Here is a 27,887-nt window from a genome sequence, read left to right as displayed (position 1 = left end):
GACTCTTGTCTTGGAATTTGGTAAGGAGATGCTTAAGAATTGCCAGATATGTAATTTCCAATTAAAGTCAATATTTCTATGCTAAAATATTTTTTATATTAATAGCCAATTACTGATCAAATGATCTTGCTATATTTGTACGTAAAATGCCTTACTATTCATAATATTAGACAATTGTTATATGAAGGCTTGCATCTGGGTACAAATTATTTGCAATACACATCTCAAAAGATGCTTATGCCATCTTAAGCATTTGAGGAATATCAAAGTTCTCCCCTTTCTTTGGAAATGAGTTGGAAGTGATCCAGTATAATCTATAAAACACTTTCCAATCATTAACTGTTTCCTTAACATTTGTAGAATGAAGACTTTAGAGTGCTTATAAAATAATTTTTTTTTTCAGTAGGGATGCATCTAGAATTCTTTGTGTGGGTTTAAACTAAGCTTTTCTTTGCAGAGGGAGGGTTAAAAAGAAACCTACCTTTTGACTTAATATATAGTGCTGATAACAGATTATAAGTCTCGCTCCTCTTTGAAATATCCTGAATAAAGAACATCCTTACATTCTTTTACACAACTAATTCTTTTCCTAAAATATAGATGCCTTCAGAGTTTGTTTTCTTGAGATAGGCATCGTATCTGTACCAAACTGTATCTAAGCGCTTGTCTACAAGGGGGTGGTTTAGTTCACACTAACTGTAGTGTGCATCAAATGACCTCTATCCACATGACAGGAAGACTAACTGGCTAGTTCAGTGATCTTCACTATTTTTCACCATTCTTTCCAGTAATTCACTGGGGTCAAAAAATAATATACAACACAAATGGTTGAACACTCAGAGTTCTACGTTGGTTGCTATGGTAATATTACGGTTATTATACATCAGATATACTTAATGGCGCACATCATACCATCTGGTCAATGTGACGTGTAAAGAAGATGGACTTTGGTAGGCTTGGTACATATTCTATATTAAAAATAAAATAAATTGGAATATAAATAATTAGTCAGCGAGCCACACTTAGGATTGATGGGAGACGCCACTGACTCCCAGGCCTTGCAATGAAGAACACTTGTTTGCAGATAAAGAAATTAAAGGCCTCTTGTATTTTCTCCATTGTATTTGATGAAAATGATACTGAATTTGTATGCCTGGGTTATTTCATGACTCTCAGATTTTTGGGAGATAATTGAAAACTGGTTGCTTTTGTTCTGTTTTGTTTACTTAAGATTTTGTTTTGTAGTATTTTGTACATGCAAAGAAACTGACCCTGCGACCCAAACACTGGGGGCAAAAAAAGAGACTTATTGTCACAATGTTAATTGTGGCGTCATAGTGATAACAGGAATCTTTTGGATATGTGAATGTTCCTAGCTTTTTTTGACAGCAGTACAAGAACAGCCTCAAAAATAAGATTAAATCCAATTTGTAAACAGAGGTGCAATGTATTTATTAAAACTACAAATGCCCAATGTGAAATATTTAGAATCTGCAGTGTAATAGTGGTTGTCATTAATATGTTGCTAATTAGGTTTCACAGTAAATATCACTATTATTTTGTTATTTCAGGTTCTCTTGTATTTGCTCAAAGCTTGACAGATATGCAGTCACTCCAGATGACTTTTTAGGCAAATTATTTAGTAAGCTTGTTTATCTTTTTTGTAAATAAATTGTATATAAGTATAAACTTCTGCTTAAAAACAATTGTGTGGATTTAATACTGATAAAATGTGTAGGCGTGACAGCCCTTTGCTTATCTATTGGCAGTAGCAGAGCAAGCTTTCTATGCATAGTGTATTGCCAGCATACTTCAACTTTGATTTGTGGAGGAGACTTACTCTAATAAAAGTTGTTCAGTCTCTCTCTACTTTTTGGCCTCTCTGCTGAGTCTGCTAATCAGTGCAGATGCAGTGGTGAGTTTGTAAAGTGGGAGCTGGAATGGAAACCCACCAACCTCACCTCACATAGGGACCACCAAATATCGATGGGACCACTTTTCACCTTTGTTGCACTGTGCTAGATTCAAATGGGTGATTTATGTACAAATGAGAGGCTCTGTAGCTTATTAGCATTGTGTTAAAACATCCAGGCCCTCAATAAATGCCAGTATAAGAAGTGGGCCTATATTTTGTGCATGCAAAAGAACTGTATTAAAAGAACATAAACATGGCAAAGTCAAACACTCAAAAATTAGGGAATGACATAATTAAGTTCACTGTTAATTCTGTCCCATTATTGATATTTATATATGATACAGTTTCTAATTACATAATCATATACTGTTTTTTCCTTCATGGGTTGTGTGACTGATGTGGAGCTGCTCTATAATAGTTTATTAATAATGTTCTGTCTGACTATTTTGGTGAGGCTCTGCGTGACTGCGAGGAGTAAATATAAGCAGGGATTATCTGCATGTATGCAGAAAAAAGGATAATAGTTTCAGATAGCCACCTATTTTATGCATACTTGAAGGACAATAGTAGACCTATTTTGCTTTGATATCCCACCCCCTATTGAGTTCAATGAACTGGTTTGTTAAAGGGGGGAGGAAGATTCTGGTTTGTAAACACCAGAGAACCAAAAAACCTGGGAAGTAAGTCTATGGCTATATCTCCATTTATGTTGGTATAACTTATGTTGCTCAGATGCATGAATAAACCACCCCCTTGAGTGACATAAGTTACACTGACATAAATGCTGGTGTGGACAGTGCTATGTCGACGAGAGAGCTTCTCCTGCCAATATAGCTACTGACACTTTTTGGGTGTGGATTAATTGTGTCGATGGGAGAGCTCTCTCCTGTCGACATAGAGCAGCTACACTAGCGATCTTACAGCGCTGCCGCCATATGTGGTGATGGCGCCGCTGTAAGCTCTCTAGTGTAGACATAGCCTAAGACAAAGGCCTCATATGTGGATAAATGTGATGCTTTCAAGAGAGTGGGGATGGGGTGGTTGGGATCTACTGATGAGAAGCGGTTCTCACAGACCCAGACCCCAGGGGCCTGGAGTTGAGAGGAACCTGTCTAGGGTCTCTGCCAAGGAACAATCAGCCTCTAGGTAGGATAGACATGCATTTTCATTGCTTTTTAAATCCTTTCTCTTATGCTTTGTTGCATTTCTACTATTAAGATTAAACAATACTTTGGCTTAAGAAAGATGTCTTGGGTCACTGTATTCAGTGTACACAGCTCCCAAAGGGAAGACTTGGAGGTGCCAAACCCAGTCGGGTCTGCTGAGTAATCACAGTTAGTTAGTGCACAGGGGAACTGGAGCCCAGAATCTGGTCTAAGAGTAGGAGAATTGTGGAATTTCACCCCAGAAAATGTAAGAGCATGAGGCTTAATGCCTGAGAGGGGTGCACTCGGAAACTAAGGGGAATCAAAGGTGCAGCTAGCTCTGTAAGCATGATGGATTGTAGAATTTGAAGCCAGAACCTACAGAGCCACAGTATACACCTCTTCCACTAGAGCTAAAAGAGTATCAGGTAGCAGAAGCAGGCTGTTTATTCTTGATGCAGACAGGTCCCAAGTGGGCTACACAACGGTTTGTAAGACAACAGTCGAATACTAGATGTCAGGTTTTCTTGGTTCTCTCTGGCTCTGGGAGAAGTCTGTGGTCCAGTAATTAGAGTATTGGTTACCGGCAGCACCATCAAGCATGTTGCTGTGGTATATTCATTCTGAATGCCAGTATGACACAGTGGATGATACTTGGGTCCTGTAACATTAGAGACCTGGGTACTAATCCCCTGCTGTGCCTGAAATACCCACATGAAGCCTGTTACCCTATTAGTAAAATGGATCCGGTGATGCTTACCTCTCTCCTAGTATAGCAATATGAGGCCTGACTTGGTAATAAGGGATGTAAAATGCACAGGAACATTACAATTAGTTAGTAGTAGAGAGAAAAGCAGAAATCTGTTTCCTGGCATCCAGCCCAGTGCACCTTCCTGTTGGCCATCTCATGGGGAGTGTCTCATTATGTGTGAGATTTTACCTGAGATGTGGGCAGGCATGATAAGGATGCCAAATGCATGAGAGTGATGTGAGAAGTATGACACTTGTCAGTTCTGGCAGTGAAGGTCTTTGAGGCTGCATGTGATGGGGTATACTGGGCCTCCATCATTCTAGGGTGAACCAATCCTGACTTGAGCTTGTCCTTGTTAATTTTTTAACTAACCATCTGGAGATGTATAACCTACTGACATTCCCTGAGAATGAGCACAAAAACTAGAGAGCTTACGTTAAGAATTCTGGCCCAAAAAGCTGAAAAGATGGGATATTTTAGACTTTTTTTTTTGGCTCTATTTGCTGCAGTTAGACTGGGGCATCTTTCAGATGGTCTGAAGCCTTGGCTAAAAAGGTTCTTGGTGTTCCTCTGAGATATTCTTATTAAGGAAAGTGGGGGGAAGCTTTCTTGTTGACCTGAGCATCCAGTGGCTCTCTTATGGCGAGGGGCTATTTGCAGTGTCATGTTGCAGTAATCTATTTTCAAACAGTTAATTTCAGCATTTTAATGTGACCTCTTTTTTATATTACATAGTAGGTTTCATTGTAAAATATTTTCAGCTGTGTAAACTATATTCATTACTAATTTTTCAATAACTTTGCAAAATGATTATATACATGAGTTGACTGTTTATCTATTTCTAAGTTATCCTGTTTGACTTGCTCTGTTGTCTGTGGTTACATAGTGCACCCTCACCTTTTATATATACCTTAATGCTGATTTTTGTTTACTTTCAGTTGTCTCCATACATTACATGCTGAGAAGAGAATCAGAGAATGGAAGTAAACCTTGACAGTCAGAAAAATAATCTAAAAATAACGATTCCTCACCAAAGTAAACTTGATTTTTAAGCAATAGGGAATCCTTTGACATTTTGGAAGATATTTCAGACACAATTCTAAGGGAAGGGGGGAATGAATGAATGAAACCGGCTGGCCAAGATTATTTTTCAAGGGCAAAGTTTTTTTTCAAGTTCTGTTGTGGTATGATGGGATGAAGCCTATGTGAATTCTTTTAAATATCTCACACAAACTTCTTGACTGCCATCATCTATCAGCCTGGATTAAAAACAGATTCTTTCCAGATTCATTTGGTAGCTATTTCAGTCTGTCATGAGCCAGTTAAATCGCCTGGTGTCCAATGTGCATCTTGTTTTTTATATAAATTCCTCTTTAAAAAAAAAAACAAACAAAAAAAACCAATTAGCTTCTTTGGGGATAAAAATCCTCATTGGTTCTTTTAAATAAGAGAAGAAACTGAAAATGTTTCTACACTGGAAATCCTTGTGATTGCTCTCTCTCTCTGTTTGGAAAGACAGATACTATACCTGCTTCTCCCTATTTTTTTTTTTTAATGAGTCTCTCTTCAGACTTTCAACTCCCTGTATAAATTCATGTGGCAATGTCAAGAAGTGAGGTGGCAAGTCATATAGCAAATGCCCTCTTGAAATTAGGTTTGAGCTTTCTAGGCTTGGGGCAGATCCTCAGCTGATGTAAATTGTCATAATTGCATTTGGAGGTATGACAATTTACAAGAGATGAAGATCTGCAACCTGATTTCACACACACTGACATTTTAGGGAAAGAATACATAAAACTGATATTTGAGGTTTTAACTTTTTAAAGAGATTATATTTTAAAGGGGAGGAAAAAAGCAAAGATCTTTTATTAAGTTTTATTTTCCAGGGTTTTTTTTTGTTTCCTTTTTATATAGATGTGAGCTTTGTATGGAGAAACTTATCTAGATATGAGTTTTGCACAACTATCGTTATGATTCGTCATCAGATGGCACATTATAAATAGTTTTAACATTTTGTTTTTCTTTGCATGCGAGCACTATTCAGTCTTGGAAGAAATGCAATATTGTTAGTTTTGTGATGTTTGTTTTGGGGAGCTATTGCAAGCAGCAGGAGAGTTTGCCTTTTACCTTAATCACTCTAATAAATGATGCGAACCAGGCAAGGATGTATTTTGGCGATGATTCCTGAAAGAGGGAATTTTCTGCATGCTGTTTTACCACCTGTATTCAAGAACTGGTGTGTTTTATATACTACAAGTAAAACAAGTTGCAATAAGAAAATACTTACTTTACATCAGTGATTGCTCCTCCAAAGGGAAACCAACTGTCATGGTCCCAAAATCTGCTACTGCTTGGCATATGACTGGGGTTCTCAAACTTTTGCCAGCATAACCCCATTTTAATGAAGTCTTTTCTGCCAGGACACCAGACAGCATATAGAATGCCATTTTGAAGAGCAAAACGGCATCATCTGCACAGTGTGACCTCGCACACACTGTATGTGAAGCGGTAATGCTGTGGATATCAAAATGGTGTCCTCTGCACAGTGGGGATTGCTGATGGGGTCGCTACCCACAGTTTGGGAATTGCTGACATAGGAGAAATGCTGTTAGAACAAAGGGGAATAAATTTGAAATTCTGTAAAGCATCACTTTACTGTACAGGTTCTCGCTCTCTTTTATTCTTTTAATTTGTGAAGGATATGGCCCTACCTAGTGAAAAATCATTGTCACTATCTGCACTTGAATTTTAAGCTCTTTCTGGACCATGTCTTTGAGTTTGTGAAGTATGCTGTGGGACCCTGATTATAGTATAGAGCTCTGGGTGCTATTGCAATATAATCATTTAAAAAAAAAAAGACAAAAATAAAACTAAATCTTTATCTACACACTGGTTTGATTACATGTCCTCATTGTTTCTAACAATCCATATTCTCTTATCTACATTTTTGTGTCTTTTGATTAAGGTCAGATCACCTGGTTTGGCTATGAAAGCCCTCGTAGCTTTTGGGACTATATCAGAGTGGCTTGCCGTAAGGTTTCACACAATTGCATCTGCAGCATTGAGAACATGGAGAATGTCAATTCTTCTAGAGCAAAGGTAGGAAGAAAAACATCAAAGTGGCTGCAAATTCCACCATTTATTGTATGTACAATTTAGTCTTTATTTTTACTCCCAACAGGTAAAGTTTATCCTGTAAAATCCTTATTTTTTTAAAAATAACTATTTGGGAAGTTTTACAAATCCTTGCCATGTAAATAGCAGAAACAAAATGATAATCATTACAACAGTGAGCTTTTTTTTCATTTGTTTAGAAAAAAATGCCAGAATATAAATCTCATCAAATCTTTCTGTTTAACAGTGTTATCCTATAAGAGGATGAACCTTTTCACACCATCCAAGATATGTTGTTTCTGGTGATTTTTATTAAATTGAGTGAAACTACTGACTCTACTCATATTTGTCAAATCAGGCATGTCTATCAAACATTAACATTTAAAAAAAAAAAAAAAAAAAGACAGGTGTGCTTTTTTGTTTGGTTGCTTTTTGTGGGTTTTTTTTGCAGATGAATGTGCTTTGAGTCTTGAATAAATGGTAACCAAATAGCAAAGTATCTTTACTCTCTAATATTCTGATGCATTAATTTTTCCATAACATCCTCCCATTTCTTTTAGAACTATTCCTCTAGTTTTGGACTATTTTTCTTTTTCCATTGAAAGGCTATCAGTTGTCTAGTGGCTACTAGCAGATGAGAGATTAATTTTTCATTTCTTTGTAACCATTTCCTCTAGAAAGCCCCAGGAGGCTTACCAAGGGTAATAAAAATATATAATAATTGATATTTGGTTATGAATTGCATCCCAATTCTCTCTGGACTTGTCCACTATTTGTGTATAAAATCTCCTCTTTCACCACAATTTCTCTAACATTTATCTTCATTCAATTTATATATATAAAAAATGTTTAACCTGACTGGTATAAGGTACTATTGAAATAGCATCTTAAAGAATTTTCTTTTATCATGCTATACACTGATATTGCAAGTTCTGTTTCGCAAATCAAAACACATTCTTCTGGTTAATTTGTCTGTACAACTCCTTCTTTCCTCTGTGTCGTAGGGGATATTCTTTGTTAGGAAAGTTGTCTGCAAAGTTTCATAAAGTTTTCCCCCTTAATTGACCAGAATCCATCACTTCTATTTAAGTTTCTGTATAAAATCCACTTTCTAGAAAGTGGAGAAAATAATACCTAACTTGAAAGTGCCATGGAAGAGTGGGACAGTGTGAGACACTGGTGGGAATACCTTTGAACCACTGTGTTCTCTTTCTGCCACAGCAAGAGTGAGCTTTGCTGGAGATTAGCCTGTGTGTCAGCTCCCTGCCACATCAGTGTGTCTTCTGAACCAGGAAACTCCTTGAAACTCTACTTGAGACTTTAACTTTGCCTAGCAGATAACTGTGAACTCCAGCCACCATGCACTTCAGAGATGTCTCTACAATGTACAGACCCCATCACTTTGCATTCACTGAAGATATTAAGTTCACTGCTCTTTTAAAGAGTTAGTGTATTACAGCTTAGTAACTTAATTGGAATAGATACACCCTTCCCTTCAAGCACAGCACTGAGTTGGTTTGTAGGAAAAATAGAACAAGTTGATTAACAAAAGGATATAGGTTAAGTGATACCAAGTATAAGGAGTAAATATAGAAAGGGTTACAAGCAAACAAAAGTGAAAATATGTTTCTAAGACTGAAACTTAATTTCAGTGAGTTACAATCTTTGCCTAAGCAGGTTTCTTACCTATATTGGTTCCCAGAGACTTAGTTGAAGGACCCAGCATTCTGTGATTTCAAGATCTCTGTCCCCTTGAACTTTCCAAGTGATGGATAACCTTGGGGTTCTTTCCTTTCTTTTTATAGTCCAATAAACCTTTGAAATGTATTCTGTAAAAAGTAAGCCCTAGACAAAGCTTCTCTCTCCTGCTGGGGTGTAGGCACCAACCTGTCTTTCTAAAGTTCACTGACCCTCCTTCAAGATGCAGGAAAGCTTTCTTCATCCCAGGTAGAGATTAAGACTCTTTCCCACTCTGTAGGTTGATGGCTTTGTTTGCCTTTTATGTAAATAGACCTTCATTGTCTCTACCTGGTGACCAGGCTGGTCAGACAAGCAAATACACATTATTTTGTGTGGGGTAGGTTGGATTCATGTATTGCTTGCCAAACACATATTAAAAACATAATTCTAGCACATATTTATAACTTTGTACACACCTGTACATACATCATGCAAGAATATCAATGAATTATTCATTTTCCAATGAGATATTATGCCACTTTGGGTATATGTCATGACAACAATGTGGTGAGTGTGTCAGACCTGATGAGTTGCTGACACAGAGTAATGAACCACTGATGACCTTGTCACAGCCAGTTAAAGTTTTGATTTCTAAAAATGTTATAAAAGTTTCTTTGGTGAACAGCTGGTGAACCATATGTATTCCATGGCTCTCCCAATCTACAAAACTTTCTGGTTCATGATTTTGCTTAAAATCTGGATTATTTGCAATGGGTGTAATTCGCAAGGGAAAATATTGTATCTTATTTCTAGTTCTATCTCAAAACCATAGAGAGTAGCCTTTTTAAAGGATGCATATACATTTCTGGAGGGTGGTTTGTTTGTTTTTGTTTTTTATCATCTATGGTAACCAAACACATGCCCCAATATTCTTGTTCAGTAAAGACCCAGTGATTGGCTGAACTAGAGCACCCCCCTCCCCTCCAGTCCATTATTGTTTTGCTCTGGCTTGTTTATAATACTTGGAACAGGTAGCTCATCCTGTTTTATGAGTCTGTACAAAATGTCTGCATTGACACTCAGTCTTTTCTGATTCCATATAAATATTAACATTATTCTCTGTATTCCTGTTAGAATGATCATTATTCTTTGTGTAAAGGGCTCTATAGCCAATGTTTACTGCCCCCCGCCCCTCCAAAGACACATGTGCTAATTCTTCCAGTGATGCACATGTCCATTCCATGTCAGGTATGTGTGTCTGGTGTCGGAGACATTTTTCCCCCTCAACAGTCTCTTCTCTTACCTATTGGGGCGGTGCATGCGCACCCTCTGCTGCCTGTGCTGCTGCAGAATGGTATAAAGGGAAGAACCTTCCCTCAACCTCCCACAGTTCCTTCTTACCATTCATTACAGTTGCTGGAGTGTTCTTCCTTGCTGCTGCAAGTTTTCCCTTGTTCTTAGTGTTGTATATAGTTGGTTTTTGTTATGATAATTTTCATACTCTTTGGTTCCTGCTGTTTGGGTGCTGGGGCCCTGTGCTAGGGCATGCTTTGGTCCCCAGTCTCAAGCCTTGTGATGCATGCAAGAAGCAGATATTGATTAGTGACCTGCCCTCCAGCTACCTGCAGTGCCTAGGAGAAATCCACATTAGAGACAGGTGTTAAATTTGCAGAGATTTTAAGCACAGAATTAAAAAGGTCAGGGAGGTCAGACTAAAGCACCTTCTGATGGAGGTAGCCCTGTGCCCACCCTCAGAGCCTCCCCACTCTGAGTTCACCAAACATGTTTGCTTTGTTTAGGAGTGCTCCTCTTGTATTGGCAGAGTCTCAACACCTATCCCCTTTTCTGGTACTGAAGAGGAGGCATCAGAAGATAACATCGAAGGCCTTAGTGTACAGGAGATTGAGGTCCCTGGCACTGAGGTCCAGTGTGGGGAAGTTGGATAGAATACACTTGATGCCAAGGTACTCCCTGGTGCAAATAGTCCCTCAGACAAGGTTGTTGACTCCAGCGCCAGTACTGGCCCTGTTGAGACTGACCTCTAAGGCAGCACCATATGGCTCAGCGATGCTGTCTTTGTTGGTTCAGCAGACGCAAGAGACTCTCCTAATGCCATCAACAACTGAGGCATGTGCCACGGCATGTGATCTACTCAGCCTCTCGGTACCGCTTCGCCGGCAATTCAAGAATCATCTTGCTCAGTACCGACAGTTACTAGTAAGGATTTGTTGACCACTGAAGTTGAGCACCTGGTATCAAGGACTCCCTGGACCCGCTAGTACTTCCTCATATAGAGCTATTGAAAGACAAACTGGCAATGAATCACTGATGCTGTCCTTTTCACACTCCTGGCACCAATAGGAGCCACACCTCCCTGGTCGGAGGAATCCAGATCTTTATCAGAGTCAGAAGTGGACTCCATATTGTGGTTGCATCATGTTAGCTGCCACTTTCCTCTGAAGAGTTTCCACCCTGGTATCCAGCAAAATCTCTCTGACCAGTACAGACCATTAGTTGGTAAGGAAGTTGGCTCTAGGAGCATATCAATGGCCATATTCAGAACCCTTGGGGGTTTCCACCTGCTTCCAGATAGTCTTTGCACCCTCCCCACTCTACATCCTCCTAGAAGGCATCATCTTGATCCTCTCCCATCAACAGCTGTAAGAAGCCACTTCTGGTACTGTTACTGGGCTCAGTGAATCCCTCATTGGAAGAACTGGAGGATGCTCCACTTCAGCCAGCGTTGTCTTCCTTCTCCTGATTGCTGGATGAAGCAGTTGTGTTGTGGGGTTCCTCACGTTCCCTGGATGATTACAGAGCCCACAAGGACCTTCTAAAGAAGGTGTCTTCTGCCTTAAATACTCAGGTGGAAGTGGTTCAGGAGAGGTCATCCAGATTGGTTGATATCTGGGGATCTGTAGGACTTTGAGTGGCACTGCCAAGAAATGAGGCAATTCTGGATACCACTGAAGTGCTCTGACAAATTCCTTCTCTACTGTCTACAGATAAAAGATCTGAGCAGAGATATTATGTTCCCTCATAGGGGTTTGAACATTTTTATACCCCTGCCTCCTGAGGTCTTTGGTGGTCTCAACTGTCAAGGAGAGAAAGTGCCAGGGTCAGCAAGCATGTATCCCAAAATCAAAAGATGCAAAGCTTGATCTTTTAGGGAGAGAACTTTACTCAACAGCTGGACTACAACTCCACATTGTTAATCAGAAAGCTTTGCTGGGTCTTTGACTTCTCTTTCTAGGACAGTGTTTTAAAATTTTATGGATGAGTTTCCAGAGGAAGGGAGGCATGAGTTTCTTACTATGGTGAATGAGAGAAAGATGGTGACTAGGAACTCGCTTCAGGCTGCATCAGATGCTGTGGATTCTGCTGCCAGAGACATGGCATTGGCCATTACAGTGCATTAGATATTCATGGCTCCAGTCACCAGGTCTCCATCAGGAGGTCCAATAAACCACCCAGAACCTTCTATTTGAGGGACTGACACTTTTTTCGCAGCAGACAGATGAAAAGCTATATAGCCTTAAAGACTCTAGGGCTGCGCTCAAGTCTTTGGGCATTTACACTCCTCTCTCCCCTTCCCCGCAACCCCTTGAAAATGCAGTTCAATCCTCATTGGTATGCTGCTTTTATGACTCACCACCAAGATCTGCCTGGGAAGAAAGGCAACAATTATGAGAGGAGACCACCTCTACCGATTTTTTTTTTCCATCTGTTCCTAGCTTCTTCAAGAAGCCTGGGAATCCCAAGCAGTCAATTCTAAGTGCTTGTCGAGGACAGCTTACCAGTTTCAAGTTTGCCAGCTTCTGCTGCCCGTGTGCTTTCCAACCAGCTATCTACTACTTATGTGCTTCAACCCAAATCACTTTAGACCTGGTGGGCCTGAAGCATGATGGAATTAGAATACACCCTTCAATTTATTTCTAATCCTTTCCTGTCCTTTTTCAGGGTCTGCTGTCATGGGGAAGAGGTTCTTCAGGAGGTACCATCACTCCTCTGGTTTGGAGCCTTAGTGGAAGTTGCTCTGTTTTTATTCTCGCTTCTTCCTAATCCCAAGAGCAAAAGGAGGTCTCAGACCCATACTAAACCTGCAAGAGCTCATCAAATACCTAAAGAAATTAAGTTTTTGCATGGTCACTCTGGCTTCCATTATCCCTTTCCTGGATCCTCATCATTGGTAATCTGCCCCTGACTTAAAGAATGCTTATTTCCACATGGTAATATTTCAAAGCCACAGGAAATTTCTCAGCTTTCTGATCAACTAGTCTCACTGTCAGTTCGTGGTCCTACTGTTTGGCCTGTCTGCAGCCCCATGTGTGTTCACAATGTGCATGGCAATGGTGGCGGTGTTCCTGAGGAAACCAGGAGTTTCTGTACCTGAACAAGTGTTTCCTTACCTGAATGACAGGTTGGTGAGAGGCTGATCCAAGAGCCAAGTGGTGTCCAGGATAGCCATGATTCAATCCACTTTCAGCATGCTAGGTTTGCTGCCAGTGAAGAAAAATCAGATGCCCACATGAGTCTTAGGTTTGTTCATCAGTCCAGAGAGTCTACCCAATATGTGTGTGAGTGCTATTTGCTCCCACCCAACCTGCTTTGACGTAGGTTATGGACACTTCCGCCCTATGTTGAGCAGCTCACCTGGGGTCCCTGCAGGTGCAGGGGCTATGGTCTGGCTAGGATTGAGCTCTGTCTATGAATGTAAAGGAATTGAGAGTCATTTGGCTAGCTTGTCACACATTCTTTCTCCATATCAAGGGAAGGAATTTATTAGTACTTACAGACAATAAAGCAGCTATATTGTGTGAACAACAAGGAGAGGCCGGATCAACACAGCTATGCCAAGAAGCAGTGCTGCTGTGGGACTTTTGTATCAACTCAATCCATCTCAAAACCTCCCACCTTCTGGGTGTCCACAACAGTCTGGCAGACTGGTTGAGCAGGTCTTTCACTAGCCACTGCAAGTGGTCTTTCTACCCAGATGTAGGTTCCCCCACATAGATCTGTTTGCAACCAGAATCAACAGGAAGTGTCATCAGTTTGTTCATAAGCAGGTCAGTCCAAGGACTCTGACGGATGTTTTCTTGTTGCCCTAGACAGACAAGCTCTTGTACTTGTTCTCTCCAGTTACACTCCTATCCAGAGTGTTAAATCAAGTAGGACCATGCTTGATTGATACTGATAGTGCCGGTGTGGCCTCGCCAGAGTTGCTAAGTGTCTCGGCCAGGGTTCCTTTGACACTTCCATCGGACCCAGACTTGATATCTCAGGACCAATGTCATCTCCTCCAGCCCAAACAGGATGCTTTTCAGTTGATAGCCTGGATGTTCCATGGTTAACTCCTCAGGAGGAGATCTGTTCAAAGGAGGTACAAGATGTCCTCTTGAATTAGTAAACCTTCTACTCGGTATACTTTCCTGGCTAAATGGAAGAGATTCTCCATCTGGTCCTATCAAAAAGGGATTTCCCCTGTCTGGGCTCCATTAAATACATTCGGGACTGTTCCTGGGTGCTCCACTCACCGCTGGTCAGGTGCCTCCTCCTGGCCACTCTGGGGATTAGCTCATCGGGATGATGCTTCTTCCTATAGTTCCATGCTATCACTCCATTGCTCTCTCTGGTCAGCAGCCCCTCTCTCATTCAAGGAACTGCAACATTCTCTTCATGACTCAGCCTTCTGAGTCCTTCAAAGTCTCTGTCACTCCCACAGTAACCCAGGCAGTCTTCCAGTTCACTGCCCTGCCAGTGCCACTTCCCCAGTGGTGGGTAGAGGAACCCAGGCCTGCCTTCCACTCTAGGTTCCAGTCCAGGGATCCTCAACCCAGCAGTTCTGGACTTTACTCTCTGTCCTCACTGCTCCTTCCCTGGACTGCTTCCTACTTTTCTGGTTCCCCCTGTTGATACTGGACACTTAGTGATCAGTGTGAATACCAGTGAGACGTGGTACGCCCGATTTGCAGATCAATAAGGTTTAATGTGCAAGATTTTCTATAGATATACTAGTTGAATACAAAACCTAAAATTAACTACAATGTATCATTCTCACTAAGCCTGGAGAGCTAAGCATTTACTCAGAAGGCTGTATACAGGAACGGCTTTCTTCAGGGGCCCCGCCAGGGAGTCAGTGGCCTCTGGTCCGGCTGGCAGCACCTCTTGTGGAGTCAGGTGTTGATTGAGTGTGCCCCTTTGTCTAAGCGCCCTTCCATAAACAGCCTTCACCTAATTATATTTCTACTCATCATATATGATAATTACCTACATTGGGTTTTCAGCCTTAGCTACATTCCATTCTCACCATACTTGGGGTTGTCAGAACAACATCTGGTGGTAGGAGGGGTGATGTAAAAGTTTGCCCCTTGGCAATAAAAAAAAGCGTACTCCCAGACATTCAAGGATGACTTGTTGTTCCCATCACTGTTATCTATGTGCAGCTGCAAGCATACATGTTGTATATTTAGTCTTATGTGCCGTGGTATGCAGAAACTGAGACATCTATAAAGTTACTCAATAGTCCTATTCATCTCTGCCAACTGGAAGATGTCATGCTACAAGGGTCAGAATAGCCAAGCAAGCAACTGAAGCTATGCTAGGTCTGTAGGACAGTGGTCAAGTAACTCAAATTGTACTGGGCCTCCAACGTTCTCCTTGTTGGGGGCCGCCATAGCTTAATAGGCCACCATGACAGCTCCTTGATACACACCTCTGACTATGGCTCAAGGTGCCCCAGCTGGGGTCCGAACGATTAGCGTCGTCTTGTCAGCGGGGTATCACATAGCGCTGCCTCACTCATGTATGGGGGGTCTTTTAGTCCCTTGAGTTGCTTTAGGGATCTTCTAGTCCACCAAAAGAGTCCCACTGCAGCCATTATAGAAACTGTCTACAACACACACACAAGCACAGTGGGATCCAATGCTAGATTTAAAATCCCAGTGGCACTGGGGGACCATCCTAGTAGGGTTTCCCACCAACTGTGCTTTGTGGCAGCTTTTGCAACATCTAGGACTTTGATTACTTTAATCCCATCATGTTTGACTATCAAATTTATGGTCTTCAATTGTTCCTAAATGTGTGTAAGCAGGGTTGTCATGTTTGAATGTGTTAGTGTGCGTTGTACCAAATCAGTATTGACTCCCAATATCACAGGTTGAACATACTCTACAACATTAATATCTACTACTAATAACTAAAATATATTCTTTAATACTTCATAAATTACATCACACAATTCCAATACAGCAACATTGCAATAACATTTGTTTTGGGCAGGATTAACATCATTTTTATAAATTCCATTAATCACAACTTGTGTACATTGCTTGCATACACAAACACAACTTTGTCCAATGTACACAATGGTAGAATTAATGCTGCTATTGGGTAACAAAGCATATAGACCATTCCATACATCCAATTAATCTTTCTTACAAGGATATGTAAATTGTGTCAGTGGTTCTTCACAAATATATCCCAATTCTGATCCCAACATGGCTTCAAGTGTGCAGCTTTGTAAACTAACCAATTGAGTTTCATTTCCTTCTATCAATCCCCATGTCAGGTGTTCACTAGGCCACAGCACACCAATTTTTACATTTGAGGGCTAGGGGGACTACTCTGTGTATATCTTTAATGCGAATATCAGATATTGTCATTACATACGCTGTAATCACTTGAGCCTGGGCATCTACTATGAAATTTAACATCTTCCACCAATGACTTAAGGCCCTTTCTTGGGTGGTGGCATCATCCCAAATACATTTCTTCATTTCATCAGGTAGAACTCCACTAAGTCCTTGTCGAATGATATGTTGGCCTATTTCTTGAGCCCAAAGCTGTGCTTGTATATAACCTAAAGCTTTGGAGGTAGCATTTATCATAATTTTTGTGAGGTTTAATTAGGCTCAGGTTTGCTTTTTCATTATTCATTTCTCAGGATACCAATATATCTCTAGGTAACTTTTCTCCATATCCCAAGGTTAAATGTGTGTGTACTATGGGATCTGATTAGAGCTCCACTGACTCAATGAGGGACAAACCACTACTAGAGACATATCTACTCACCATTAACCGCATGCTATTAACCCCTGCAATAAGTGATGTTCCTAAATTACCAATTGCTTTTTATTTTTTCAAATCAAAACCCTCGACCCCTGTATCCAGATTACTGCAGATTATGTATTCCTTGCACTTGTTAAAACTTCTAACCAAACTCTGCTCTTGTCAATAATCTGTACACTATATCTGGATGTCTGGCAACTCTTTGTGTAAACTCTGTGAATTGTTTATACTTTTAAACATTACCTCTAATAAAATGTATGGGATCTGATAGAGCTCCAAGGCTTTTGCCTAGGATACTTAACTGGTTTGTCAAAACTTCTTCCTTAATTGCATTCAGCACTCCTGCTGATGCTCCTGTGTCTCCCAAAATATCTCCTCCAATGTCTCGCTTGGGACGTTCATGTGGGTTAGCATCGTGTATTACCCAGGTGTCCATCCAGTGCAGACATTCTCGTACTAGGGGTGTTACAAACGGTGCACAATGGGGATTTAGGCGGGATGTGTTAATATTTTGTATGCCTACATATACTTTCCCAAGGTGTACCTTTGGGGTCTCCAGTACTTGGTTCTTATAATTTTCTTTTAACACTAAATCCCCAACATTGTATTCTCTGGACTTGGGAGCACAATGTACAACTACACTCATAGAGGGGTTTATGTATATCACTACACTTGTAGAGGGATTCACTAAAACCCATTGTGGATAGTATACCTTCAGTTCAGTAACAGGTGTCTTTCCCTTTATTAGATGGAATATCCCTATGTAGTAATAATTAAAATTGGCTTTGTTGTAAATTACTTCAGACCGATTTTGACACCATAACAGTATGTTGCTCTGTTCCTCTCTGGTCCAATTCACTCTGTGTAAATAAATCAAATCGTCTGGGCCAGCTTCTTGGGGGATACTCATTTTGGTGACATTAATGGCGAGTTACCCCTCAAAATTACAGAAAGTCATTATCTTAAGCTCCAAAGCATCTTCCCCCAGCCACACAGTAGTGGGCAGGGGTACCATCCTACAACATCTGTCTGAGATTGCACCATCTTTCCCATTCACAGCAGCATAGCACAGCAAACACGCACAGTAAAACAATAGGAAGAACACCATACAACTCTCCTTCATGTTGCATGTCTTGATCTTGTGCTTCCGTGTGTCAGCGTGGATTTGTGTGATAACTATCTACAAACAAAACACACAACTAAAGCGGGATCTATAGACCCCATTAATATCAATTATTTATAGTATATATTTAATTTCCATATCTGCTGTTATCCAGCGGCCTGCAAAATCATATGGCATAATAAAGGAATTGTATAGTGATATTCTATAATTCCATTTGACTGTAAACGCTATTGGTCCTGCATTAGGAAGGGCTGGCTCTATCAGAGAGAGAGGGCAATTACGCTCAGAACCCTCAATTATCAGGGCATATGGGGCCTGGTTGGAAGCCGTAGGTGGTTGGACTTCCCCATTTCTATTAATTAAAGCTATGATCCATTTAGCCAATCTAGGGCTGGATACATGCCCTTCTTTAATTTTCTTGGGCAGTATGTATTTAAGAGGGGTGTGGGCCGTTCACAAAATAATCGGGGCAGAACCAGTAAGGTATTGCCAGTGCCCCAAGGCCCATACCAATGCCAACATTTCTTTTCACAAGGGGCAAAGGTAGTCTCTGGCCCTTCCAGTACTCAGGAGGCAAATGCCACTGGCTTTTGACCAGAGGGCCCCTCCTGGCTTGAAGTAGCTCCTATTCCCTTTGGGGAATGAGCTAACTGCAACACAAATAGTTTAGCGTTATCCAGGTATGCTAGTGCAGGGACTGAGATTACCACTTGCTTCATTTCTAATAGGGCCTGATCCTGTTCTGGGCCCCAATTCCAGGGTACTCCTTTCCTCAATAGCTGGTACAGTGGTTGTGCCTTTAAGGCAAAATTCTCCACGCATTGCCATCCTGTGAGACCTAAAAAGGAGCGCAATGCAGAGACATTGGTGGATGCTGGCAGTTTACAAATTAATTCCACTCTCTGCTGGTCAGGGGTAATTCCTTCTTGTCTTAACACTGAACCCAGTTATCAGATCTCTTGCTGACACAACTGGGCTTTTTCCAAATTATCACGGAAGCCTGCTTGCTCAATCAGGGAGATCACTTCATTGAGCAAAAGCAGCTGAGCTTCACGGGTTACAGTCCAAATAAGAACGTCATCCACATAAGAGATAACATTCATCGGTGCTGTGCTCCTAGTCCATAATTTAATAACATGGGCTTGTTAGATCATGGGGGAGCAGTGTAGCCCCTTCGAACACAGGTGAATGAGAGTTAACGGTCCCTGTAGGTAAAATCAGATTTATACCAACAATCAGAATGCAGAGGAATAGCAAGGAATGCATTTGATAAATCCAATACTGAAAACCATTTAGCTCCCATACCTATTGTAGCCATCACTTCTGGTAACTTGGCCATGATGGGCTGTCTTGGGTGTACATGTATTCAAAGCCCTGTAATCTACTGTAAATTGCCAGGTTTTCCTATCTACTTTATGGACTGGCCATATGGGGAGTTGTTTATGCTATTAGTTTCCACTAGCACTCCTTGCTGCAAGAAAGCAGTAATCGTGGATAACAATCCTTCCTTGACCTCTTTTGGGTATTTGGACTGCTTCTGAGGTGGTGGATCAGGTCCTACAGTAAGAACCCAGGCATTCACCCAGCCACAATCCAATTTATTCTTGGCCCGTGCTTGTGGGTGTGCTTATACTATGTGACAAACATCTATGGGATACTGCTCTAATGCAACTGAGAGTGACTTTAGTGCTTTAAGAGCTGCCACCATGTGCACAGCTGCAACAACTCTAGGAATTCCCAGTCCAATCCACATCACCCAATTAGCTAAATCAACAACAGCCTGCATTTTAAGCATACAATTCATGCCCCAAATAGCTGCTTCTCCAGCATGTGCCAAACTAAAAATCACTGTTCATGTTTTCCTTACAATGGTGTAAGTAAGGGGATGAGAAAAGGGCATATCTACCCTGGAACCTTCAAACCCATCTAACCTCTGCAGGTGATTTCCCTTTAACTTGACCATTACAGGAGCTAAGCGGTCATCAATCAATGAAATAGTGGCACCAGTATCTACAAGCATATGATGTCCAAACCACCCATGTTCAAAATCTACCCAAATAGTGGGTTGTCCCCATTTATCAGATGTTAAAGGTGCTGCATGTACCAGGAGACTTGGAGATGCCTGGCCCCCCATGCCTCCGAGGACTTCCCCTCAGGAGGTGGGATCGGCCTTTGACCCTCATCAGCACGTTTCTCCAGAGTGTGAGACTCCCTTTCCTTCTGACAAATCAGGTCAGCCAGCTGATCATTTGATTTTCCATCAATTAGAGCTTTATGGGCATATTGGAGAGCTTGATTCCACAGTACCCAGCGCAGGGGATCAAGCCTCCCACGGCCTCACCCTCAGCCGTGCCCTCTGTTAACTCCCTCAGGGACTAAATCACCTTCCCTGCTCCCTTCATTCTGAAAGGTGATCTGAACAGTCACTTTTCCTCCCATCTGTACAACAGCTTTCCCTTTGTGCTTATCAGGAAAGGCTTGGCTCGCTAGTAAATGAGCTTGTTGAACTCTCTGTAACAGTGCCTCCCACATCATAGCTGTTAAATTCAGAGTATTCAAAGCAACTTTTACTTGCGGACATAGCCCTTCTATGAAACAAGTTGGAAAGTCTATGTCCATCAGGTCTTGACCTACCTCCTCATGCCCAATAGCTTGCCACAGGATCTTTTTATGTTGTAAGCAAGCATCAGGGCATATCACATGCATCCTCTGCAGCCTTTCTAGCCTGTATGCCTATATTCTGCTTATTTTCAGAGCTGCAACTTGGCCTTCAGTACATACAATTGCCTCTCATTACGCCATCTTGCAACAGTCTAGTGATGATTCTGGATTTGAGCTTATTGTCCTTCCATCGTTATTTTGGTAATCTCTGATCCCAACTCCAGATTGAACTGCTTGTGAGTTACCTGAAATGGAGTGGACATGTGTGATCAATTGAAGAAGAAAAAATAGTTACTAACTTGTACTGTAACTCTTTTTCTATGAGATGTGTTGCACATGTCAATTCCATGAGCCACCCTCCTTCTCTTCTTTATCAGAGTCTGTCTGAGAGGATCAGAGGTGGCTCTGCCCTTTATACCATTATGCAGCAGCAGAGAGCACATACACTGCCCCGATCGGAACTGCTGAGGGAAAAATCTCCAACACCAATGTACTTGGCGTGCTCACACCTGAAGTGGAATGGACGCATGCAACACATCTTGAAAAACAACAGAACAGGTTAGTAACCATTTTCCCCTTGTGTATTACATATAGGGGAGATTTAGTTCTATTGACTTGCATAGCTCCTTTTGGGCTGGCATAAAGAGCAATCATCCATTTAGGAACTAGGGGCCAATATCCATGTGGGACTGGATATTAAAGAGAAAGTTCTCTAGTCTATCAAAATGCTTACTCTACAGCAAGTTATAATAAAAGAAATGTTTTTGTTTTATTTGGCACTATGAGTTATTCCAAGGAACTATGAATATTATGTACTATTTATCTATACTTAATGGATGCAGATTGATCTAGGTTTATTAAACTAAGCATGGATTAAAGCTGTCTAGCTAGTATTTTTGCTTAAATCTTTATAATGATTCAGCAGTGTGATGGACCAAATAAGAATTTCATATACATTTTAAAAATTAACTAACAAGATGACTTGCCACATAATTTATTGCAGGTAGATTTGATATGGTTTGGAAGTAACTTTATTTAATGTTTTTTAATTAGGCAACAGTTATGATTACCCCAAACAGATTGTTTGAAATAATTTTTATTTTTCAAATTAGGGCCAAGTGTCACATACAAAATTCTGCTTTATTGAAGAAAGCATGCCCAGGTTTTACTACTGTTTCCGTCAATAGTCCGATCAAGCACTTGTGTGTACATAAGTCCTTACTGTTTGAATACAATTTTAAAACTTTTTATATAGATGTGTGAAACCAGTGATAGTGGGTGTCTGCTATAATTGTGTCTCTTTTTGGGAGCAAAAAAAGATATTGGCCTAGATGATCACAATGGTCACTTCTGGCCTTAGAATCTATTAACCGTATGAAGAATCTTTGTATGTAATCAAAGTGCCTAGTCTCTCATTCACAAATATTTGGGTTGGAGCATGCCACCTGTTTACCTGCATTTGATCTGGGTATATTTGGCTGGTACCAGTGCATTCAGAAAAAAACATTGAAATCAGGAAATTTTAAGGACTGCCAACTGTCAACACCATAAAGTTTAGTATTTAAAATTATGTAGACAGACCCCATTTTATAATTATATGTAAAACAGACATCAGTGATTATAAGAATGCAGTTTACAAGGGATTCTGAAGTAAATATATGTTGCAAAACTTATTTATAGAAATAAGAATGGAAAGCTGACAAATCTGTTTGCATTAAATTAGAACTGTTTTGTACAGTGGTGAGTGAAAGTTAGCTACTCATATATTCTTGAAGGAGTTCATAATTCTTATTTGAATATACCTGTAAGATGTGAGAAATATGTTTTGTAGTTTTATTTTTTTATTCCTGTAGTCATATATTAAATACCAAATTTATATTTTTAGTAGCAAATTGTGTAGTGGCTTTTCCCCTTCAGCTGTATTGGTCTGATTGCTTTCCAGAGGTTCATATGAACAGAGTGTTTTATTGTATGTGATTTAAGTATTTGATATTGTTTCTTCCTCCTTTCAGGGCAGAGCCTGGATCAGAGTGGCACTTATGGAAAAACATTTGTCTGAATATATTTCTGCAGCTTTGAGAGACTTCAAAACAACCAGGTTTTAAAGTCCTTTTATTTGTTTAATGCCAAATTTTAAAATGTTGTTAGGCAAAAGACCTGGGTTTGGGAGTGAACTTGTACTTGATCTATACAAGTATATGAAGTAACTAACAGAAATGGTGTGTTTAGTCTGTGGGAGGGGTTTCAATTGCTGCCCTTACAGGCTGATCTAAAGGCCTATATTTGTATGTTAGCATTAGCTTAATTGGAAACTTTTTTATTCCTCTCTGATGATAAAAGATGTGGAAGTTTGACTCTTGTTTGAAAATGGAGATTTTGGAGAGGAGCAGTGAGATAGGGATCTAAACTTTGGAATAGGAGTTGTTGATGCTTGTTGCCTACATAAAGGTAGAAAATTAAACACTGATCTGTGGGTCTTCCTCTCTAGATTGAGGATGTGCCATTCGATTAAAAAGACTTCAGAAACTCAGTGAAAGATGTATTAAATTTGTCCCAGTTATGGAGAATTTTCTAGGAATGACTTGGGGGAAAAGGAAGAGGTTTCGGGTAAAGTACTTTAGAAAGGACATGGGGAAGGTTAGAATTAATGCAAACCAGTGCTGGTTACATGAAGTACTGCTGTAAACATTAACATTGATTATATTTGATAATATACCAACTATATAGTTTTATTGACTTAGTAAAAGAGAAGGCAATAGTAGATAGGAAATCTGATGTGAGCTTGTGGTAGATATATGTGATAGATATGGTATAAAAAATGTTGCTGCTGTTTTGGGTTGCTCATGCAGGAGCTTCATGTCATAGAGCAGAAAGGTATAGGTCTCTGTCTGTAGTGCTGAGACCACACCTATAATAAAGTGAATATCAGGCCTCACAATATCAGAGAGACTTAAACAGACTGGAGAATATTCAAAGAACAGCAACAAAATTGAACAAGGGAAAGTTATGTCACTTACCATATTTTGTTCTTCTATAGCACTTTTCGTCCATGAATCTCAAAGTGTTTTACAAATCTAAAATTGCACCAGTGTGAGGCAGATGTTATCCCTATTTTATACATGAAGTAACTGAGTCTTCCAGTTCCATGCTCTTTACCTAATATTATAAGCATTTATCCAGGTATACTTATACTTGAAGTATGTGAGAAATTCTTAAAGCACTTAAGTATGTAATAATAATAAAAAAGTCCAACTCCTATTTCATTAAATTTTCTTCTAAAAATAATTGTGTTACAAAAAAAGTCCTCTTAAGCTGTTATTCTTTTGTTCATGTTTAGTAGTTTAACTTACTATTTAGTAGATAATGATTTTGATTAGCTGGCTGTTTCACTAATTTAGCTTTTAGAAAACAAATCTTTATCACTATTCATTTGGGATGTGAGGAAGTTCCCAATAACCTTGAAATCAAGATGTATACAAAGTCTGTGTATCAGTAGACCTTTTAAAATTAAATTTATGATTGTTATAGATTCAACTTATGAAATTACTTTTAGTAGTATTGACCTTTTGACACTGGAAGTTTATATTTCCAGTTATTCAGCATTAAAGCAAAACATTTGGTGTTCCAGGTCCACTTGCAGCAAAGTACTAAGCTAAGGATTTCCCATGTGGCGCTATAGAGTTAACTGAATCTTCATATATATATTTGTGTATAATTACTTCAGTGGGAAATGCATGTGGTTAGTCTCTTTGAAAATCAGGCCATTTATTTGGGTGCTAAAATGTGGATTTAGGTATCTTTCTTTAGGCCCCAATCTTTCAAAGATCTTTCCTGCACTGTGTGAGAGACTTTTCCTCTGGCAGGGAAAGGCTTCAGCAGTGGGACACTATACTGTTAATAATAGCTAAAATAGCATTGTAGACTGCTAATATAATCAATTGCTGAAAGTTAAATCTGAATATTGGGTCTTAAAGCTGACTTTAAGTACAATTAAGAAATAGAGATGAAAAAGGCTTTCTACAGTGGCATCATTGCGATTCTATCAATGGACATGACACAAATTCCCGATTCACAAGTAAAACTCCAATTGTGTCTCTCTTTTGTTTTGGTTGGTTTTTTGGGTTTTTTTTTTTTTTTTGGCTTGTCCTTTTCTAGTACTGTTTCTCAGGGCCATGATATAAACTCCTAATACATTAATTAACACATGCCTAGTTATTTTGTTTGCCACTGTCTAGATTTTATTAATTTTAAGATAGTTTTATCATTATGGAGTATTTTTTTTCCCCTCTCTTGGATTTATGCTTTATAGTGATCTCTTCCTTTGCTTTACCAAAAGTGAAATCTGAATTCTGTTTGGGCATCCGATGGTTGTTTTCACTGATTTGGATTTAAAAAAGTCTTTTTAAAATATAACTTGAATAGTCAATGTGATAGCTAAATTATTATTTAGAACAGAGATTGGTGCTTGTGGCGTGGGGTTGTTTTTTTGGTTTTTTTTGTGTGTGGTGAAAACCATTTTGTGTCTTGCAGAAGATTTTATGAAGACGGAGCAATTGTCCTGGGAGAGGAAGCAAATATGCTTGCTGGTATGCTGTTGGGACTCAATGCTATTGATTTCAGGTATTCAGTCTGTCTGAAAAGTGTTTAGTTGTACAGTAGATATACCTAATTCTAACTTTTTTAAAATCACTGGTAGATTCTGGGACCTTAAACCTGTGTTTTGTGTCATGAAAGATGTTTCTCATAATTCCACAAAAATCCTCTTCATTTAATTTTGTTCAGATCAGGAAGAAAACTTTACAATAGCTGAGTAGTTGTAAGTTTGTATGTGTGTGCTTGTATCTGCAGTCACATAAATATATGTAAAATACATAGGTGTGCTTTTTCAAATATTTGTATGAGATTTTAGACACGTATTTCCCATCAACTAATGGTTATATAACCACATTCCCATGCACCTCAGAACACTTGTCCTGAGGTGTAGAATGTTATTTTCTGTTTTGTTTTATGGTGAGAAATGGCTCTGTAAAATATGGCTTGTATGGTATATTCCATCCAAAGATCCCAAAATGTTTGGCAACTTTTATCAACTGTCGCTTTACTCCCTTTTAGAGCACACAACACTGGATACTAATTTCAGCACCAAAATTGAAATACGCTTTTGTCCGTTAGTTCTCTATCTTTTTCTACTAGGATGTCTACCAAGTTTAGAAATTTGGGAAGAGACCCTTGACACTTATTTACAATCCACCTGAGTGTCATGATCCTAAATTGAGAAACCATGCTTTAATTAAATATAATTAGAAGAAAATTATAGTTAGGAGTATAATTTCAAAATGAAAAATCACAACTTTAAGTGTAGCTAATAATCTTAGTGTGGATGGCAGACAGCATTCTTTTTCAAAAGATTTAACTAACATAGCAGTCTTTTATCTTGTGATGGGGGGAAAGGAGCAGCTACAAATCCTAAAACTCTGTTGTTATAACTAAGATTTAAACCATAAAAGTGTAACTCCTCTTTTGCATCATCTATATAAAAAGATTTACTAAAGCATGTGTATATTTGAAAAAAAATTATCATAATTTGGTCTTATTATTTCAATTTATAACATCAATAAACATGTGCCTATTCAATCCTTTGGGAGCTCTTGCAGATTTTTAACTGCATACACATATTCAAGCATCATGTAATAGGCTGCAGCATTCTTCTTTATAACTGTAGTTAGATAGCCCACCAGCAAATAAGAGTAGACCAAAGATCCAGTTACACCATCCCACTTTAGTCCAAATGCAGCGTGTCCAAAAGGTTAACAAATTCAGACTGGTGGGCTAAGATGGGGAAGCCAAGTCCAGATTCTACGGAGCTTCATATAGAATGCTGGGCTGGCAGTTTCCTCTCTCTTATATTGAGGGATCTCCAGCTCAAATCCTTCCACTGCTGCCATATGGCATGGGAGCTATATCATAAGCAGCCTGGATTTAAACCATTTGGAGCTTTTATATGTTAAAACCAACACCTTGAACTCCCCATGGAAACTCACAAGCACAATAAATATATTAAAATGATTAGTCAATGTGATTAGTCAGATGTAAAATGAGAAATATAAAGTTCTCACATTAAATAAACTAATGTTGTAAAGATTAGTCAGTGTGAAACAGTTTACAACAGATGTGAGAACTTTATATTTCTCATAGTTTACATTAAATAAACTAATATTGTAAAGATTCTACTTTTATTCCTCCCATGTTGACTTGGCTTTGCTTTCCCAGCCCAAGTCCAAAAACTGGTGACATACTGTAGCAGCTTTTTGCCTTGAATGAAGCCTCTTGGAGAGGCTGCAGGCAATAGGTTCTTTACTGATTCAATTCATGATGCGTACAGTTTCTGACTGAGTTGTAACTGTTTTGTCTGTATAATTTTTCATTTCAATCTTCCTTTTTATAAAGAAATAAGTAGGAATTTACATTAAAAATTTTATAAGATTTCATTTATAATCTCAAAACTACAGAGTCTTATTAGAGCAAATGAATTAATTTCTGGGCTTAATCCAGAAAAAAATGGATTCCGTGGTTGCTTGTACGTAATAGCATTCATGGCTGAAGTGCTTCTTCTGTTTCTGTTTGGGAAGTACTCTTTTTCTCCAAGCAGTTGCAAAATGTCACCCAGGCATTCTATAAAACCGATATGAATGATTAGAAGGTGTTGTGGGAATTATTTTGGGACTGGCTCATTGAGCATGCCGTTCCTAGGTATAATTCTTATTTAGGGCTTGAAACATTCTGTCCTCCCCAAGCTTTGTGGGGTAATTGTCAAATAGGACACACTTTCTACAGGCTGTCACATTATGACATTAGTTCTACTGAACTCCTGCTGTTGAAATGTGCAAAAAAAATTGGACCAATTCAAGTGCCAACCGTGGGGTTTTTTTTGTTTGTTTGTTTGTTTGTTTTTTTAAATCATAGAATCATAGAATATTAGAGTTGGAAGAGACCTCAGAGGTCATCTAGTCCAACCCCCTGCTTAAAGCAGGACTAACCTCAGCTATTTCATCCCAGCCAGGGCTTTGTCAAGCCTCAGCTTAAAAACCTCTAAAGATGGAGAATCCACCACCTCCCTAGGTAACCCATTCCAGTGCTTCATCACCCTCCTAGTAAAAAACTTTTTCCTAATGTCCAACCTAGACCTCCCCAACTGCAACTTGAGACCGTTGCTCCTTGTTCTGACATCTGCCACCACTGAGAACAGCCTAGCCCCATCCTCCCTGGAACCCCCTTTCAGGTAGTTAAAGGCTGCTATCAAATCCCCCCTCATTCTTCTCTTTTGCAGACTAAACAAGCCCAGTTTCCTTAGCCTCTCCTCATAAGTCCTGTGATCCAGCCCCCTAATCATTTTTGTTGCCCTCCGCTGGACTCTCTCCAACTTGTCTACAT

At 39.6% G+C, this 27,887-nt stretch overlaps 1 protein-coding gene across 3 annotated transcripts in view; it reads left to right on the top strand.

Moving 5' to 3' along the window:
- RUNDC3B (RUN domain containing 3B) overlaps positions 1-27,887 on the top strand; it is a 158,000-nt gene that overhangs the window by 35,293 nt on the left and 94,820 nt on the right. For all 3 annotated transcript variants that reach the window (XM_067562260.1, XM_067562259.1, XM_067562261.1), the window contains exons 3-5: positions 6,777-6,910; positions 22,469-22,554; positions 24,987-25,076. In XM_067562260.1, the coding sequence (XP_067418361.1) occupies positions 6,777-6,910; positions 22,469-22,554; positions 24,987-25,076 (310 nt within the window). The remainder of the gene's footprint in view (positions 1-6,776; positions 6,911-22,468; positions 22,555-24,986; positions 25,077-27,887) is intronic.

The sequence above is a fragment of the Emydura macquarii genome, unplaced genomic scaffold, assembly GCF_026122565.2.
Source record: "Emydura macquarii macquarii isolate MOO-44397 ecotype Brisbane River unplaced genomic scaffold, CSIRO-AGI_Emac_v2 contig_2422, whole genome shotgun sequence".
NCBI lineage: Eukaryota > Metazoa > Chordata > Testudines > Chelidae > Emydura > Emydura macquarii.
This window is presented reverse-complemented; position numbering and strand designations above follow the sequence as displayed.